Source organism: Pantherophis guttatus, chromosome 10 (assembly GCF_059756535.1).
Source record: "Pantherophis guttatus breed Tessera chromosome 10, ASM5975653v1, whole genome shotgun sequence".
Taxonomy (NCBI): Eukaryota; Metazoa; Chordata; class Lepidosauria; order Squamata; family Colubridae; genus Pantherophis; species Pantherophis guttatus.
In genome coordinates, this window is record NC_142072.1 from 23,538,380 (window position 1) to 23,557,676 (window position 19,297).

The following is a 19,297-nucleotide window of genomic DNA, read 5'->3' on the forward strand; positions in this document are numbered from 1 at the left end:
TGGAGGGGATGGAGGGATGGATTCCTGCAGCCTCCTGAAGGATTGCCCCTCCTTGAACAGAGGAAAACTGAAATTCTTTGGCACATGGTAGGAACATTCGAGAATTAAAGGGCTACCAGCTGGGAGGATTTCAGCTCCGCACAGAGATGAAACCCTCTGGCAGGCAGCTCTTTTCCCTCTCAAAGAGCTGTTGCCTGGAGGCAGCTCTTTTGCTTTGTCCATTTGACAATCTGGATCAGTGGTGGGTTGCCCCCGGTTCGCACCGGTTCTATAGAACCGGTAGTAACACCAGCGGGAGGTTCTGCCCACTGACCCTGATGTCATCAAAACACTTCTGTGCATGCGCAGAAGCTTCTGCGCTTGCACAGAAGAGTGCACGCATGCACGAGCAAAGCAATCGTGCAAACGCAGCCCCATTGCAAACCAGTAGTAAAGGTAAGTAGAACCCACCCCTGATCTGGATGATGACTTAACAGCCACAATTGGGAATGCTGGGATTGTGGTTGTTGAGCAAAGGAGTCATGTAGGCATCTCCCTTAATGATTGCTTTGCCCAACAACTGAGATTCGTAACCTAATTGCAGCCATTAAGCAAGGAGTATCTGCAGATGTTTCTTTTCTAGTTTTGTGATCTGAGTTATATAATGACAATATGCTGTAAACCCAGGATCCTTTGAGTTTTGACCAGTTTGGAAAAAAATAGGGAATAAACACGCTTTATGTTTTCAGAAGGGGATAGTTACCATGGTGGTGAAGTGGTTAGAATGCAATATTGCAGGCTAATTCTGCTGACTTCTGATTGCCAGCAGTTCGGCAGTTCTATTCTCACCGGCTCAAGGTTGACTCATCCTTCCATCCTTCTGAGCTCGGTAAAATGAGGACCCAGATTGTTGGGAGTAATAGGCTGACTCTGTAAACCACTTAGAGAGGACTGTAAAGCACTGTGAAGCGGTATATAAGTCTAAGTGCTATTGCTCTTCTATTTGTTTGGACCCCAAATAGTGCATAGAGCCTGGTACTGGTAATACTGTCCATATATTAATTTAGTTCACAACCTCCATTTGATGACTTCCTAGCTCTAATCTATCTTAATTTTGCCCCAATTTCTTCCTTCTGCCCACCCACTGCTTTACGCCTTGCCTAAAGAAGAGTTTTGATTGATCCTAAAGTATTATCAGCCAATCGCTCTTTGTAGATGTACGTGGCTGTGGCTGCTTTTTGAAGTAAATAGGATTGCATTGTTTTTCTTAAATGCTGATTCAGCCAGCAAAAAGTAGACTTCTTGGAAGAGTTCCTTTTGATTTTTTTTCCCCCTTTGGAATGTACTTGGAAGATAGAAATGCAGGGAGCCCTGTTTTACTATTCCTGTGTTCATCTGCAGTTAGGCATACCTGGCCTAATTTGGCCATTCAAATGAAATTAAGCTGCTTACAAATATCAATATCTGTCTGTCTGCATTCTTTTTTATGCCTCATGACATAAAACACTCCTGGCTCCTGGCATCATCCAAAATGCAGCACTGGAAGAGAGGAAAATGAGACCATGTGAAATGCCATCAGTTACACCATCAGCACTGTCCTCCGTGATGGACAATGATGGACTTGGTGGATTCCTTCCCACTTTCTTTGTTCTGCTCAGCTATGAGAAACAGGCTGCTTTCTGCATTGTTTCCCACTGAAGCCATCTTTCCTCTAATTATATGCTAGGTGTCTGCTCTTCGTATCTTGAGCGCCTCCAGGAAATGCAGCGTACGATGCTCCACGTGAATGCCATGCCACAGCTTCAGAGTTTATGGAATAATTGAAAAATTCAATGAATAATTCTGTTCCCTTGGTTCATCTTTTCCCTGACTTTTTGTTCATAGTGTCCACCGCCACCTCCTGCAATGACCCTGGGATCCCACAGAACGGAAGCCGGAGCGGAGACAGCAAGGAAGCAGGAGACAACATCATTTTCCAGTGTGATGCAGGATACACCTTGCAGGGGGACGCTAAGATCAGCTGTGTGCAGATCGAGAACAGGTTCTTTTGGCAGCCTGACCCACCCACTTGCATAGGTACAGAAGCTGCAGCTGGGAGAGGCAGACGTGGGGGCTAGAACAGACCCATGGTTGCAAATCGGAGCAAATGAGACTGTAATCTGACCAGGGCTTTCCTTCTCAGGGTTCAGATGTTGAATTAATTATGCTGGGACACTTTACCCTTTTCCAGTGGTGAAATCCATTTTTTTTTACTACCAGTTCTGTGGGCGTGGCTTGGCAGGCATGGTGTGGTTTGGTTTGGTGGGCGTGGCTTGGTGGGCGTGGCAGGGGAAGGATACTGCAAAACCTCCATTTCCTCCCCACTCCAAATCACCTGTAACTTAGTCCAAGGTTCACAGACCACCAGCAAGTTATCAGGGTGTGGCAGGAATGGGGGTCAGCTTTGCAAAATTTTATGAAAATTGGTTAAGCTAGCCATCAGTTTTCTCAAGCACAGCAGGAGCGAAGGGAGGTTTTGCGGGTGGGGGAGTAAAATTTGAAAGCATTCTCACTTTTTTGCACAAGCCATGGTTAAATACAAGTGAAGGCATGATCTTAAACTGCCTCAGGTTTAAAGCCTTAATGTGTCCTAAATGCATGCATGGGTTGCTTGAGGGGTCTCTCAAAAGAGGCAAAACAAGTTGTGGTTTCTGCTCTCTCTTCTCCTTCTTTAGCACCTTGTGGTGGGATCCTGGCAGGACCTTCAGGGGTTATCTTGTCCCCTGGTTACCCAGAGCCTTACCCTCCAGGAAAAGAGTGTGACTGGAAGCTGACCGTCTCACCGGATTATGTCATCGCTCTGGTGTTTCACACGTAAGTGCCTCAGATGCCCTTATTTTAAGTCATGGATGCAACTCAGTAAATGGAGATTAAACCTCTTGGTTCTCTCTGAAGAAATCACCTTTCTGTGCTATAGGGGGCCCGATGGCACAGTGGTTTAATGGCACTCGACTTGTCGGCAAGAAATGGTTGGCATTCTGGTTGTTCAAGCCCATAACATGCATGGCAGAATGAGCTCCCATCATATGCTGCTAGCTCCCACCAGGGTGAAATCTACTTACCTTCCCTACCTGTTTGGAAGTACATGTGCTGTGCGTGCGTGCGTCACATGCAGACCCTCTGCGCATGCGCAAAGGTTAAAAAACAGGTTACTTCCTGGTTAAAACCAGGAAGGAACGACAACCGGATGGGTGGGCGGAGCCCAGTGGTGAAATCTAAAATTTGTTACTACCGGTTCTGTGGGCATGGCTTGGGAGGGGGGGGTAATGTGACTGGGTGGGCATTTTTTTGAAACTTTTAAAAGCATTTTTTCTACAACCTCTTCGACGAAGAGGTTGTTAAAAAATGCTTTCAAAAGGCTCTGACGATCCCATCTGATTGCCTGATCGACAGAGGCTTTCTTTCTTTTAAATGCTTCTGACGATCAGGCAACTCAGCTTGGATCGTCAGAGGCTTTTAAAAGAAAAAAAGCCTCTGCCGATCAGGCAACTCAGCTGGGATCCTCAGAGGCTTTTAAAAGCATTTTTTCTACAACCTCTGAAGGTTGTAGAAAAAATGCTTTCAAGAAGAAAAAATTATTTTAAAAGCCTTTGAGGATCCCAGCTGAGCCGCGTGATCATCAGAGGCTTTTTTTTTACTTTTAAAAGCATTTTTTCAGCCGAAGAGGTTGTAGAAAAAATGCTTTTAAAAGTAAAAAAAAAAAGCCTCTGATGATCACGCGGCTCAGCTGGGTATGGGGGAGGGGGCAGGGATTTTTGCTACCGGTTCTCCAAACCACCTGCCACCATCGCTACCGATTCGGCCGAACCGTTAGCATTTCACCCCCTGGCTCCCACCCACTTAGCAGTTTGAAAGCATGTAAAATGCAAGTAGATAAATAGGTACCATTCTGATGGGGAAAGCTAGCAGCATTCCATGCAGAAGTGGGAGCTGGGGCTGGATCTGACAGATGCAAGGCAACGTCAGCATAAGAAAGCGAGATCCCCCAAATGCTGCTAGCCAGATGGTGCAAAGCTAGTTCACTCCCTGTGGTATACCATGGATAGACCACATGCATGAATAAAATGAACTAGCAATCTTAGGCTGCCAGAACTCTTCTGTGGTAAACAGCATTATAGATTTCCTTGACTATGTATGCCATAAAAAAAAAACATCTTTCTGTATTGTTACTGCCTGTGAAAGTTTCCAAACAAAGAGGGTGTTGATTCACAGATACGAGAATCAATTATGACAACAGATAGTTGCAAACCTTCTCTATTATCTGGAAAAAGACCTGCCTTGATACAGGATCATAGGAAGACTGTTGGAAAAAAAGTCAAAATGTCTCTGCCCCAAAGTGAGTGGAGATCAGGGGCAGATTCCAAATCCCGTCGCTACCAGTTCGCTCGTGGGCGCGTGGGTGGTGCTTCTGTTCATATGCAGAAGTGGCTGGGCGGAGCCTCCCTCCACCGCGACCAGCTCGCCCGATCCGGTACAAACCTGTAGCAACCCACTACTGGTGGAGATTTATTAGTCAAAAATGGGGGTAGTTCAGCTAGGCATCCAGAGCATGATCACATGATCACAGGGGTGTGTGCAACATTTTTTAACGGCCAAAAGTACTTTACAAACTGTAAAGCCCCAATTCTAAGGTTATTGTAATTCCAGACCATCGTTAAATGTACAGCTGTAAGTTGAGGAGTACTTGTAAAAAACTGGAGAGAAGCACATTGTTATACAAAGCTGATTTTGCTTCCTTCGTAAAAATATTCATTTCTTGAAGCAGATCACATTTTCTAGTAGGATTCCCACATCTTAAAGTTCCCAACGTTAAGTAAACATAACTCCAAGGTATACACATTAATCTGCATGCTGTAAATTTTATTACTGATGCATAACTTGCACTCTGTTTCTGCAGTGAAGCACAACTTGGAGATTCGCTACAGTAGTTTTCAAGTCAACCCTGCTTTTTGCATCATAACATTTCCTGCAAACCATTCTGCATTTAAGCCTACAACATGGCATTGTCTACTTACAAAAGTATATATCAATTCATATCACAATCAACACATGTCTGCAGCCACCACAATTTATACATCAATACACTGAACAACCAAGGGGGCATTACAACTCCTGCTCTTTGTTGATTTATTCATTAGGTATTCATTTATTCTCGCTCATGCTTTTTTTTTTCGTTAAAAATGTAAAATATTTTAATTACATTTATTGTTATATTTTACTAAATATTTTAGAAAGGAACATGCAAACTAATACAAATTAATGAATGAGAAAGAGAACAGAAGAAAAACACAAAAAAGTTTACTAAAACTACATGAAAGGAAAAATATATAAAAAGGAAAAGGAAAAGAAATAAAAAAGATTTAAAGAAGTAACATCCAGTCTACCTTGAACCAGTTAGAAATTATAAATTTTCCTCTTGCTCTATGGTTACAACATAATTCTCTTTTTCTATAATCTGTTTTGTGTAAACATCAAAACCATAAACCATAAGCTCATTTTTTTTATTTCACATAAAACGTCTACAAGAACTTTCCAATAAACATAGATATTACCTCTTCTCTGATCAAAGAAGTCAATTTAACCATCTCAGCAAGTTCCATCATCTTCACCAACCATTCCTCCATTGTAGATAATGCTGAATCTTTCCATCTTTGTGCATATAATAATCTTGCTGCGGTTATATTCATGCCTTATTTTCATCATCTACAGCTCTATCACTTTCAGCAACCATCCTTCCGTACAATTTATATAACCATCATTTCATACAATTTATATAACTATCATTTCATACAATTTATAGCAATTTGCAATCTATAGCTCTTTCCATAAACATACATTTTTTTCATAACTGAAGTCAATTCACTTTTGTCATAAATGCTCTCTGAGTCAACAAACATGCAGTACTTTTTCTTACATTCATATATTTTTCAATGCCTTCTGAAGAGCAAAAATCTTGCCTGTACACCCTGACATAAAATCCACTTCCCGAATTTTGTTTATTGCCACCTCTTGTACACAATTAATCAGAATTCCACCAAGTCTCTTCCCAGAGTTACTTAATAGAATTGTGTAAATTTTCCATTTACTCTTGTTTCTGTGCTTTCCCCCTTTGTAGAAAGGAATAACAAGGACATTCCTTTAAGCCAGGGGTAGGTTCTATTTACCTTTACTACCAGTTCGCATCGTGCCCACGCGCATGTGCAGAAGCTTCTGCGCATGCACAGATCACCTATGATGACATCCGGGTCAATGGGCAGAGCCTCCCACCGGTTTTACTCCCGGGTCTTGCAAACCGGTCCAAACCGGGGGCAACCCATCACTGCTTTAAGCCACATGCACAGTTACATTTTTAATTTGTCAATTGATTTTATGGCATCCAACTCCAAATGACTCTGGACAGCTCACAATACACCAAACAATATGGAAACAATATATTAAAAAAGCAAACAGACAATAAAACTGTAATTCAGAGGGGGGGGGGAAGAAAGAAGTAAGATAATGAACTGGGGTACCTGCAAACATCTCACCAATAATTAGCATCCAAGAAAAGAGAATCTGCCACCCTAAGGCAAAGCCTGGAGAACAATCAGGTCTGAAGGGATAGCTCCCATCAACAGGCTGGGAGCTATCCAGATCCCTGGGGAACCTCATTCCAGATAAAGTCTTCACACACACATTAAACAAAACTCTATAAGCAAACCACATCCATATTTTAACATTTCATGAGATAAACTATCTACACTTTCACCTATACTGGGGGTTTCCCCCCCGACTTTCTGGCAGCATTTATGATATCCTTTTCATCAGCATAGGCTTGGATACTAGCATTTATAGCAATGATATTGAGTCCACATTTCAGCATACCATTAACATTATCAGGTATATACAGTTCTCCTTCCAACATTTCCTCATCTCAATTTCAACACAAATGATGTCATTGGTTTAGTTTAGTTTAGTTTTTTTTGGTTTTTTTTTAGTTTTAAATTGGCTTTATTCATTCTTGTGACAGATCTTTATTTGGCCTCTTCACCTATTTCATTCATGTATATATATATGTGTGTGTGTTTGTGTGTGTATGTGTGTGTGTGTATGTATATACACACACTTACACACACATACATACATATATATATACATACCAGTGGTGAAATGTAAAATTTGTTACTACCAGTTCTGTGTGCATGGCTTGGTGGGGGGTAATGTGACTGGGTGGGCATGGGCAACTTTTTTTTTATTTACTTTTAAAAGCATTTTTTCTACAACCTCTTCGAAGAGGTTGTAAAAAATGCTTTTAAAAGCCTCTGACCATCAGGCAAGTCAGCTGGGATTGTCAGAGGCTTTTAAAAGCATTTTTTTTTCTACAACCTCTTTGGCTGAAGAGGTTGTAGAAAAAATGCTTTCAAAAGTAAAAAAAAAAAAGCCTCTGCTGATTGCGCAGCTCAGCTGGGCATGGGGGTGGGGCTCAGGGATTTTTGCTACCAGTTCTCCGGCGATCCGGTCCGAACCAGGAGCATTTCACCCCTGATACACACACACACACACACACACACACACACACACACACACACACAATTTCCATCACAATCTTTCTGCACTGTCTTAAAGAAACTAAACAACTAAACTAAACTAAACTAAACTAAACTAAACTAAACTAAACTAAACTAAACTAAACTAAACTAAACTAAACTAAACTAATATACACATTACATAATATATTTTCCATCATCATTTTTTTTGGCAGCAGTAATTCTTTTCCATGCTTGCTTCCCTCATCCACAACCTCTTTCACTTTCATCAGTCTACCAAGTGCCATTTTTAATGATCCATACACTTCTGCAGTTCTCACCATTCTTTTCACTGTGTTCTAACCACCTTCAACATAATCTTCCCTTATAGCTTTGTGTCCGTGTCTTCAGCTGCTTGGACAAGAAAGCCCCTGAGGTTTTCTTGGCAAGATTTTGGGAACCTTCTTCCCAGGCTGAGAGGGAATGATTGGCCCAAGGCCACTTTGTACCTAGGCAACGCATGAACTCATGGTCTCCTGCTTTCTAGCCTGATGCCTTTAATTGTTATGCCGCACTGGCTGGTTCCTTCTGTCTACCTTCCACCCATTCTTTTCAAAGGAGAATCTATTTCTTAATACTTTATCATACAGGGCTCAGTCTTTTTTTTCCCCTTGTGGACAGTTTATTTTTTTTATTTTTATTTTTTTAAATTTGATTTATATGCCACCCTTCTCCGAAGACTCAGGGCGGCTTACAATGTGCTCAGCAATAGCCTTCATCCTTTTGTATATTTATACAAAGTCAGCTTATTGCCCCCACAAACTGGGTCCTCATTTCACCTACCTTAGAAAGGATGGAAGGCTGAGTCAACCTTGAGCCTTGGCGAGATTCGAACCCTGCAGTAATTGCAGGCAGCTGGTCTTAATAACCAGCTTAATAACAGGGTGCCTTAAACCCCTGTACTACCAAGGCTCTTATTTTTGTTACTTTGTTCTGTTTCTACATCAATGTTTTTCCACCTTTGACATTACTACATATCTGCCAGTGGTGAAATCCAATTTTTTTACTACCGGTTCTGTGGATGTGGTTTGGTGGGTGTGGCTTGGTGGGCACGGCAGGGGAAGGATATTGCAAAATCCCCATTCCCAACCCATTCTAGGGCCAGCCAGAGGTGGCATTTGCCGGTTCTCCGAACTGCTCAAAATTTCCACTACCGGTTCTTCAGTACCTGTCAGAACCTGCTGGATTTCACCCCGATATCTGCCCCACATATAAAATGTTTCATTACCCTTGAGTCTTTCACTGATTCCCTCTTTTTTTCGTCATAAACATCAAAGCAACCATGCTTTTAAAGCAACCATCCTTTTACTAGTCCGTGCATAGAAATAGTTTTTTTTTCATAAACCAAGTATGCCAAATCAACAGTCCTTTTCCAAGTAAATAGTCACCAGTCATTTCTCCTCTTGGTCCTTTGAGTGGGACCAATAACTGTTTTTCTTCACTCACATCTTATGTCCGTCCATCCATCTATCCATCCATCCATCATGTCACTTAGCAGAGTAACCCAATCATATTCATTTAGAATATTTTTTTTATTTTTTAAAACACAGAAATAAACATACAATACATCTTTTTGGAACAGAGCATTGATCCGGTCATAAATTTGTTCAACTTCTTGCTCATCTTTAACAAAAAAATTTATATTATATTTTTGCCATAATACTCAAATCTCAACTATTACCATCTTATAAAAAACTAACTCATATTAACTTGATCAAAGCAATTACCCTTCTATTAATCCACCTTAAATCTTAATTCAATTAATACCTCATAATACATTTCACAATTCTTACCCTAAATACTCACTATTAACAATACAATTTAAACGTGTTTATATTTCTAAACCTTATTTCCATTTCTAAAACTTCCTTACATTTTATTATTACTTCATATAATAGTCATTACATCTTTATTTAATTATTACTTCCTCAAATTTAAGTCTTAACTCTAATCTTGAAAATATACCAATTTGACATTTAAACAGAGTTCTTAGTTCAAATAACACAACATAATACAATTCACAATAATCTCCCTAGATTCATTTAGAATATTGAACACTGTTTCCCAAATCCTTCCCACTCTTTAATTCTTATAATAGGGTAGTATCCCTCCATCTAACACTTGCAGGATCTAACACTTGAAGGTCATAGGTCTCATGTTTATGCAAGGAGCTGAAGACTGAAAGACAATTGTTTCCCCGAATTTCCCCTTTTTAATCCTTCTGCTGGGTTTAGTTCTAATCAGCCCTTTGAAGTCGACGAGGCCTGGAAACAAGTGCCACAAGAAATACTAGAACTTTATTTTACTGATAACAATGAAATATTGATAGTTATTCCTTCCCTCTCTTTAAACCAGTGATGAAATCTGAACCAATTTACTACCGGTTTGCTGGCTGCGCATGCACGCTGCGTGCCAAATGCACGCTGCATGCATGCATGTGCACCATACACCAAATGCACACATGCACGCATGTGCAGTGCACACATGCACACATGTGCAGTGCACACCAAAAGGAGGCTTGGGAAGGTAAGTAGAACAGCGCGCGGGGGGGGTGATCAGCTGTGGTGCGCAATCGTCAGAGCCTTTTTAAAAACCTTTTTAAAGCATTTTTTTACTACAAGCTCAGGCAAATAGGTTGTAAAAAAATGCTTTTAAAAGTTAAAAAAAAAGGCTCTGATGATCAGGCACCACAGCTGTGATCATCAGAGCCTTTTTTTTACCTTTTAAAAGCAGGAAGAAACGACACCTGGGAGGTGGCTGAGCCTTGTGCTGCCATCGCTACCAGTTCTCCGAACCACCTGCCATAATCGCTACCGGATCGCCCAATCCGGTCTGAACCGGGAGCATTTCACCCCTGCTTTAAACCCAAAGAAGTCAAGGTGGAACTACTATGAATTTCTTTCTTATGCTTTCTTGATCTCCTGGGTTAAGTTTACATTTTGCTAGCGGTCTCTGCATACCTTCTCCATGATCATCTCTGTGCTCCTCTACACCTCCTGTAAATGCTACTTCAAGTATAAATCTTTCTAAAAGGACAACAAAGAACTAAAAGGATCAGTTTGTTAATCTCCTGTCAGTAGCAGAAAGCTTGATTCTCACACGTCTCAATATCTGGATTTGTTGTAAGGAAAAAAGAGGCTAGATTACAAAAGATATGTGGATCCTGGCCCCTTTAATCAGCAGCTGTCTTGAAGTGGGTCTTCCTTGCTGCCTTTGATCCTTTTTCTAAAGCAGTGTTTCTCAACCTTGGTGGCTTTTAGATATGTGGACTTCAACTCCTAGAATTCCCTAGCTAGTATTGCTGGCTGGAGAATTCTGGATGCTGAAGTCGGCACATCTTAAATTCACCGAGGTTGAGAAACACTGCTCTAAATGTTTCTTAATAGAACAAGGGAGCTGGCTAAGTTATTGTTGAGCTATGAATATGCATCTGTTCTTGTCTTGCAATGTTTTGCAAATGTCCATTGTTCGGAGGCTCAGAGAGTTCCATTATATCACTAGTCTTAGTAGTCAGATACTTGATACACTTTGTTTCCTTTTCTCTTCCCTTTCAGGTTTAATTTGGAACCAGGGTACGATTTCTTGCACATCTATGATGGGCCCAGCTCAGTTAGTCCCCTGATTGGGAGTTTCTATGATACCCAAGTACCAGAAAGGATTGAGAGCAGCAGTAACAACCTCTTCCTGGCCTTCCGCAGTGATGCTTCCGTCAGTAATACAGGATTTGTAATCCATTACACAGGTATCTATTTTATTTTATTTATTTTATTTTGTCGAGTACATATTAGATAATATATATAAGTATAAGCATGAATTGAATACATAAAATGAGTACAATTAAAGGGAACATTAGGACAGGGACGGTAGGCACGCTGGTGCTCTTATGCACGCCCCTTACAGACCTCTTAGGAATGGGGTGAGATCAACAGTAGACAGTTTTAGGTTAAAGTTTTGGGGGTTTTGGGATGAGACCACAGTCTGGTAGTGCATTCCAGGCATTAACAACTCTGTTACTGAAGTCATATTTTCTGCTGTCACATCTTCTGGAAGACTATGCATGCCATTCAGGGGTGGGTTCTACTTACTTTTACTACTGGTTTGCATCATTCCCACGCGCGCTCTTCTGCACATGCGCAGATCTACTTTGATAACGTCCAGGTTAGTGGGCGGAGCCTCCCGCCAGTTTTACTACCAGTTCTAGCGAACCTGTCCGAACCGGGGGCAACCCACCACTGATGCCGTTCTTATTGCCTTCCTCCATGTACCAGCAAGCAGATTTCAAATCTCGTTTGATCTAGCAGCTGATACAAATCTTTGTATCAACTATAAAAAAAAACCTATTTCTGCACTTGTGAGTGCTTCTAGATATATTGGAGTCCAGTTCCATCATTCCCCACCCAATGGGCCCACTCTTGTAATCCTTGTGTTGACATGGTTTTGTACGCTGGAATTATAGGTGCTGAAGTCAAGTCCAATAATCAATTAAAAGCCATGGGAAAAAGTTGATGCATTCATTTTTATTATGTGATGAAGTCTGAAAATTAAGCCCATGTAAGAACGGAATTGCAAAGGGATGCAGTGGCTCAGTGGCTAAGATGCTGAGCTTGTCGATCAAAAGGTTGGCAGTTCAGTGGTTTGAATCCCGAGTTCTGCATAAAGGGGTGAGCTCCCGTGACTTGTCCCAGCTTCTGCCAACCTAGCAGTGCGAAAGCAGGTAAAAAATGCAAGTAGAAAAATAGGGACCACCTTTGGTGGGAAGGGAACAGTGCTTCGTGCGCCTTTGGTGTTTAGTCATGCCAGCCACATGACCACGGAGACGTCTTCGGACAGTGCTGGCTCTTCGGCTTTAAAACGGGGATGAGCACTGCCCCCTAGAGTCAGGAACGACTAGCACATATATGCAAGGGGAACCTTTACCTTTTTAAGAACGGAATTAGAAAAATATTTTTTTGAAAGAAAAGTCATCTGCTAAGTGGGTGCATCATAGGAGTAGGAGGAAATTGTAGAGGTGTTTTATTTTGCCCTTTTCCCATTCCTCCTCTGTATTAGAGCAATCCAGTCCCATGCTGGTGACTCTTCAAAGAGCAGAGTGTGCCCTTTTCCATTTCCTTCTGCTTTTTCTGTCCTCTTGAAGCACATCTGAAGTTCATCAGGTGCAACATTTTCATGCTGCACTGGGTTTAAAGATTTGTTTGGTACACATAGGCACTTAGCATGCACTAAAGGGAAGAAGGTGGGAGAAAAGCTATTTGTAGTCCATGTAAGATGCACTGGTTTTATTTTTTTTATCCGTTACCTTCTCTTTTTTCCAACCCTAGTTTTTTCAAAGTGGAGAAGGAAACTTTTTCAACTTTTCTTTGTTCCTTGGTTCATGAAACAAACATTCTAACTCATAGAACTTAGGGATCTCTCTTGCTACAAGAGAGATCATCTTAGCATTTCAGTCTGAGCAACTGCCCATGAACAGCAGGTTGATAATGGCAATCTGGCCAGCTGAAATTGCATTCTCCACTTTGAGACGCTTTGTCATGTCAGAAGAAAGTGACATGGGGTGAATCATCTAACTCAGGGGTTGGCAACGTTAGGCACTCAAAGAGCCATTTGGACCCGTTTCCCACAGAAATGAAAACACCGGGAGCCACAAAACCCTTCCTGTGCCTAACTATTTCCTGAGCGGCCACAGAGCTAGCATATATAGTTGAATTAAATGTTCTGTTTTCATCTGAAATTTTTCTTTTCTTGAATTTATCCATGGTTGGACTACCAGGGGTCGAAAAGCTCAATAGATCGTGTGTTGGCGGGTTTCACAAATTGGCAGTTGTAATATTTTGAGCGACAGGGAGCCACAGCAGAGGGATGAAAGAGCCACATGTAGCTCTAGAGCTGCGGGTTGCTGACCCCTGATCTAACTCAATGCCTGACTAGGTAGCTCAGTGGCTAAGACACTGAGCTTGTCAATCAGAAAGGTCAGCAGTTTGGTGGTTCAGATCCCTAGTACAGGTCTCCTGTGTGAGCAGGGGGTTGGACTAGATGACCTCCAAGGTCCCTTCCAACTCTATTACTGTTACTGAAGCAGATGGCTAGTGATGCTCACACTTCAAATAGACAAGGGTGCATCCAGCCTTTTTTCTACTTTGCCTAGATGTGCAAATAAGTGAATGGTTAAAACAAAACAAACTTGCTAGTGGTGTGTTTGTAGGTGTGGGTATGTGTATGGGTGGGAAACCACAAGGAAATAAAACTCCTAGATGGAAGACAGCAGCAAAGCAATTTTGTAGAGTTGCTAAGAAAGCGACATAGCTCTGTCTATGTATTAAAAGGAGGATGGACTCAAGTAAAGAGAATTTTTATGCCTGGATACACACAACCTAAAAATGCTAAGCATGACCAAATAAAATAAACAAGAAATCCCAGGACCCAAGAAGTCAAAAAATTGCAGCAAGACAGCAAGTAAGCTCTTCCTTACTACTGTCAAGGGAGCTAATTGTGTCCATTCATATACAAGATCTTTCCCAAACAGATATTTGGACCTAATAAACACCCCTCATTTAGAATATCCAAAGCATCATTCCTGAGAACTAAAAGAGATAAAATTTTTGAGCCCCTCTATTCTGGGTTTAAGGGAGGCAGTGGCTCAATGGCTAAGACGCCGAGCTTGTCAATCGAAAGGTCAGCGGTTCAGCGGTTCGAATCCCTAGTGAGCTCCCGTTACTTGTCCCAGCTTCTGCCAACCTAGCAGTTCGAAAGCAGGTAAAAAATACAAGTAGAAAAATAGGGACCATCTTTGGTGGGAAGGTAACAGCATTCTGTGTGCCTTTGGCGTTGAGTCATGCTGGCCACATGACCACGGAGACATCTTCGGACAGCGCTGGCTCTTCGGCTTTGAAATGGAGATGAGGAGTCAGGAACGACTAGCACATATGTGTGAGGGGAACCTTTACCTATTCTGGGTTTATGTTGGGATGTGTATGAGTGTCTCAAAATATATGTAGTTTAGGATGTGTGCAACCCATAAGTTTTCACAGTATATTTTATCTCAGTATGAAATGTTCCTTCTCAAGAAAGGGTAGCTTAGACATTCACTATGTTGTTCACTACACAGAGAAATTTTCACTACGGGGTGGGGGGGGGATCCTCAATTTCAGCAATAAAATGCTTCTTCAAAACCAAAGTTCATTGATTGACACCCAGTTGGTTAATTTGTAATGGATTCCTTCAAGAAGAAACGACCAGTTTTTGCCATTGCTTTTGATGAAGGAGGGGACTGATTAAGTCAAGGCCACATCTGGAAATGGAAGTTTCCTGTTTTTCTCTCTCTCTTTCTTTCTCTCTATCTCTCTCCAAAGGATACCTATGCAAATGTTTGTGCCCTTATCTAGTCACAGAGCTGTTCTGCTGGGAGCGAAAAGCGGCATTTTAAACTTTCATGCATGAAAGGAAAGCCAAACATCCTGAGCATGAGATCAGAGAAACTGGAAAACTTGAGGGAAAGGAAGGAGGAGGAACGACAGCCTTCTGGCCAGGATGATACAACCGAGTTCAAATTCCCTTTGAGACTTCTCTGAGCTTGCTGCCTTCAGGGTTCAGGCAACTGAAGTGGCAGGAAAGCATTTGTAATGAACCAAATAATTAAACCTGTTCACTGGTTTTCGTAAGAATTGGGGAACACGATTGCAGTTGCAAAAACCAACCATCTACTTGGTCCTTTTGTCTCCCACAACACCCAAATTAAAATTGTTTTGACACTGACACCAACATTCAAGCCAGTTATCTACTACTGCTAAGTGAATGTCCAAGAGGCTCAGTTTTTCAAACTAAATGAGTCTGAAGGGCAAAAAAATTCTTCCTTGGGTGAGATTTAGAAAAAGGAAAAGAGCAATTGGGCTGTGAGGAGTTACTGTTGGTTGCTTGTTTGCTTGCTTTCTCCAGGGTATGGAAAACAGCATGGCCAGTGTTGTATGAAATAGTCCACCAAAACAAGTCACCCACCTTTTATTGAACATACTGCATGAAACTAGCTTGTGTGGTTATTGTTTTGGTTTAAGCCCAGGTAAGACCCCCAAAGTAAGTTAATTGTGCAAACTGTGGTTCATTTAAGCAAGGGAGAACAACAGGAGTGAAATCCAAAAATTTTCCCTACCGGTTCTGTGGGCGTGGCAGGGGAAGGATACTATAAAATCCCCATTCCCTCCCCACTCCAGGAGAAAGGATATTGCAAAATCTCCATTCCCACCCCACTCTGGGGCCAGCCAGAGGTGGTATTTGCCGCTTCTCCAAAGTACTCAAAATTTCCGCTACCGGTTCTCCAGAACCTGTCAGAACCTGCTGGATTTCACCCCTGGAGAAGAAGTATGTTGTGTGAGCGTTTCTCTCAAACAATCTGGGCCATTGTCAGCAATCAAAGGAAATCAAAGTACAATTAGCAAAACATAAAAGTAAAGATCAAAGATGGCAAGTGAATGAATGAAGAAACAGGTTCTCACTTTCCTCCCCAAAGGTCTGAGTGAAGACTGAGCTCTTCATGGATCTTCTGAATAACAGCAGTGTAGGAGGCATCTTGATTACAGGGAGAATCTTCTTCCAGAGGGCAGGCACTGGGCACATTCTCCCAGGGGCCAGCCCTATCTTCAGATATCTTGGGTAGATGCTTTTGTTGTGACCAAGGCTTCCTGAGTCATTAAAACACACAAGTAGTCCCAAAAACCTCTTTTATTGCAACAGCTGTGAATTACGTTCATTCACAGCTGAGTCCCAATTAGTTGCAAAAAGTTCTTTCGGGAGATAATCACCCTTCAGGATAATCACCAACCTTTATCTCTTTTGACACTCTGCCAACGACCTACTTGGCAAAGCCACACGGAGTCCAGAATCAAACAGAGATGCCAACTGGGAACAGAATTAACAATGTTGCTTTCCTGCAAAGGGCCCATGTGCCTTTGCTCCTCTTTTAAGCCTTATGGGAGGGGCCAATCATCTCCAGGCCTTACTCCCGAGTTGTCCCTTTAGTTTTAACTGTTCGTGCCTTCTGGCAGCTCTGCATACGTGCGCACTAGGAACAGCCTCCTCCTGTTCCTCTGCCTCTCTTCTGTCCGACTCTGGAAGCTCTGGAGTCCGCGCATCACTCTGTTCTGTCCCCGTACCACGCACACACCCAACCAGCCAGCCGAGGGTTAAATAAACTCTTCAAACACACAACGTCAGTGATAAGGAACTTGGCAGCAACTCCGTGGCTGCCTGCCAAGAGCTTTTACTCCGATAACACAGACAAAAATACACACAGTTTGAATAGTCCAGTTTGTAATTAAATCCACGGCAAATAGGTATTGTGTCCGAAGGTGCAAGTGCCTCGCCAGAGATTAGCTTTGTCCATCACAGAGTCCAAATGGCCACCACACTCCCTTTTATAGCCTGTGGGGTGTGGTCCAGTGACTCAGCTTAATCTCTGGCATGCCTCCTTTTCTGCTGCTCACGCTTGTCTCTCCGACACTGGCGTGGGTCCAACCACAATGTTTCTTCGTCACTATCCGACGGCTCAGAAACATCTGGCTCCTGGCCAATCTCTTCTTCGGGAGACACCTGAGGCATTGCCAGAGAGGAGGGTCCTGGAGAGGGAGGCCTGGTCGTCTCCTCTCCTTCATGTTCGAAGCCTTCTTCCTCCGATAAGATAGGCTCGGAGGACGGAGCCACAACACACTCCTAGATGTCCCTCTGCATCTCTGCCTTCGATGCAGAGCCCTCATCAGGGCCTTCCTCAGACTCCAGGACTGGCCTATGTTCCTCCCCAGCCTCCTCACAGATGACCAGCTGTCTGCAAGGAATATAAATCCTTCCATTCCCCACTATCCAGTCAGAGCTGAAGAAGCTTCTTGGATGAAAGGTGAAACGTCTTCAAAGAAAAACAAGAAAGTCCAGTTGCCTCCTGAAAAAGCACATTTGGGACATTATTCTAAGCCAGTGTTGTATGTATACTTTATTGAATAGCCCGAAGGCCTTTTCAAACAAAACAGAAAAGAAAAAGGGAAAAAGGTAAAACGGTTACAAAAATAGCAATCTAAAAATATATGATAGATGACGTTAAAATTTTACAATATCAATTTTCAATAGCTAAGTTGCCAAGACTAGATAACCCAAATAGGATAGCTCCTCTCTAACTGAGCTCATCTTCCTTACAATCGATAAAATGTTTTTTGATATAACTGGCTCGTATTGCTGTCATTCTTTTAAGATATTGAGTGATCGCTCTTACCAGGGGAGGAGAGTCAGCCCTCAACAGAAATGCTAGTTTTTGGCTTATATTCCAGTGGGGAAATTTATTTATAATTGGGGACAGATATTGTTTTCTTACTTCTTGATAGAGACTACGTTCGAATATTATATGCGCCGTGTCCTCCACGACGTTTACCCCACATATGCATATTCTTTTGTCATACGGGATTTTCCGATAACGGCCGAATCTAACGTTTGTATCTAGAAGTTTGAATCTAAACTTAACAAATAACTGTCTCTCCACTGATGGCATTTCTAAATGTAAATACTTTTCCAGAGTGAAAGTTGTTTTAACTGCTGTCAGCAGTTTAAGGGAATGATTAGTTGAAAGGGTTGCCATATCCATTTGCCCATGTATATCTTTAATCCGTTGTTTAACTTGGTTCAGTGTGTCACACAACGGGAACCCTACGCCATATCGGTTCAATATTTCTGACAGCCGGGTTAGCCAGGAATACCTTTGAGGATTTGAAATCTGCTGTTCCTCTAGACATATTTTGGGGAGTCTGCTGGCATCCATCTGGATCATTTTTAGCCAGTAGGCTACCACCCTAGTGATTGTATAGGTGTACAGTGAGAAATGTCCCAATTCAGCTAAAAGCAGGCCTACCGGGAGTGTCTGCAGCCAGCCAGTTCCTTACTGTACTCGTTCCAAAAACAAACAGCTCAAAATCCCCTCCGAGGTTAGGGGACTCCACTGAGGTTTGTCAACAAGTCCGGTAATCCGAATTTCAGGCCTTGCAAGGAAAAGTCACAGGAGTAGCCTAAGCCAGGAATGCAGGTTGTAGTGTTGTTAAAATATGTCTAAAACAAACAGTAGCCACACTATATGTGCTTTGTAAAAGTCCAGTATAAATTAAAAATAGATTAAAAATGAATTAAAAATATAAAAATACTTTAAAAACGTTAAAAAAGAAAAACCTAATTTGGTTTTGGGAGAGCTCCTTACAGCCGTTGCTCACCTTCCCTTTGACTAAGTTAGCTCTTCCTAAAGCAGGGTAAATGACCCAAAATTCGGTTAAAGGTTGTTGTTGGTTTTTTTTGTTTGTTCATTTTGGTTTTTTTTGAGAGAGGAGTATAATGACATATGAACCCATTACTCATCTCAACAGGGACATTTCAATTGACTTAAAGGTTGCCACAGGTACTAAAATATATTTGAAAATCTCCCAAACTATTCTTAAGATAAAAATCAATGATATTACCAGTGTTGAAATGACAAAGTTCATTCAATGGTATAACTTTTATAATACAAATAATTCTTGAATTACAATAATTTGTTCAGTGATTGATTGAAGTAACGATGGTCCTGAAGGAAAGGACTGGACCTTGAAGTTTGATAAGAGTTTCTGATAAGTTTTTGGTTAATGAAATTTGGGAAGCGCTACTCTAAACTGCAATAGGGATTATGATACATGATTTATGTGACGTAGAAACCATGATTGTGG

At 41.8% G+C, this 19,297-nt stretch overlaps 1 protein-coding gene across 2 annotated transcripts in view; it reads left to right on the plus strand.

Annotated features, from left to right (window-relative positions):
* CSMD2 (CUB and Sushi multiple domains 2) overlaps window positions 1-19,297 on the plus strand; it is an 822,245-nt gene that overhangs the window by 633,510 nt on the left and 169,438 nt on the right. For both annotated transcript variants that reach the window (XM_034413370.3, XM_034413371.3), the window contains 3 exons: window positions 1,864-2,055; window positions 2,694-2,832; window positions 11,138-11,325. In XM_034413370.3, the coding sequence (XP_034269261.2) occupies window positions 1,864-2,055; window positions 2,694-2,832; window positions 11,138-11,325 (519 nt within the window). The remainder of the gene's footprint in view (window positions 1-1,863; window positions 2,056-2,693; window positions 2,833-11,137; window positions 11,326-19,297) is intronic.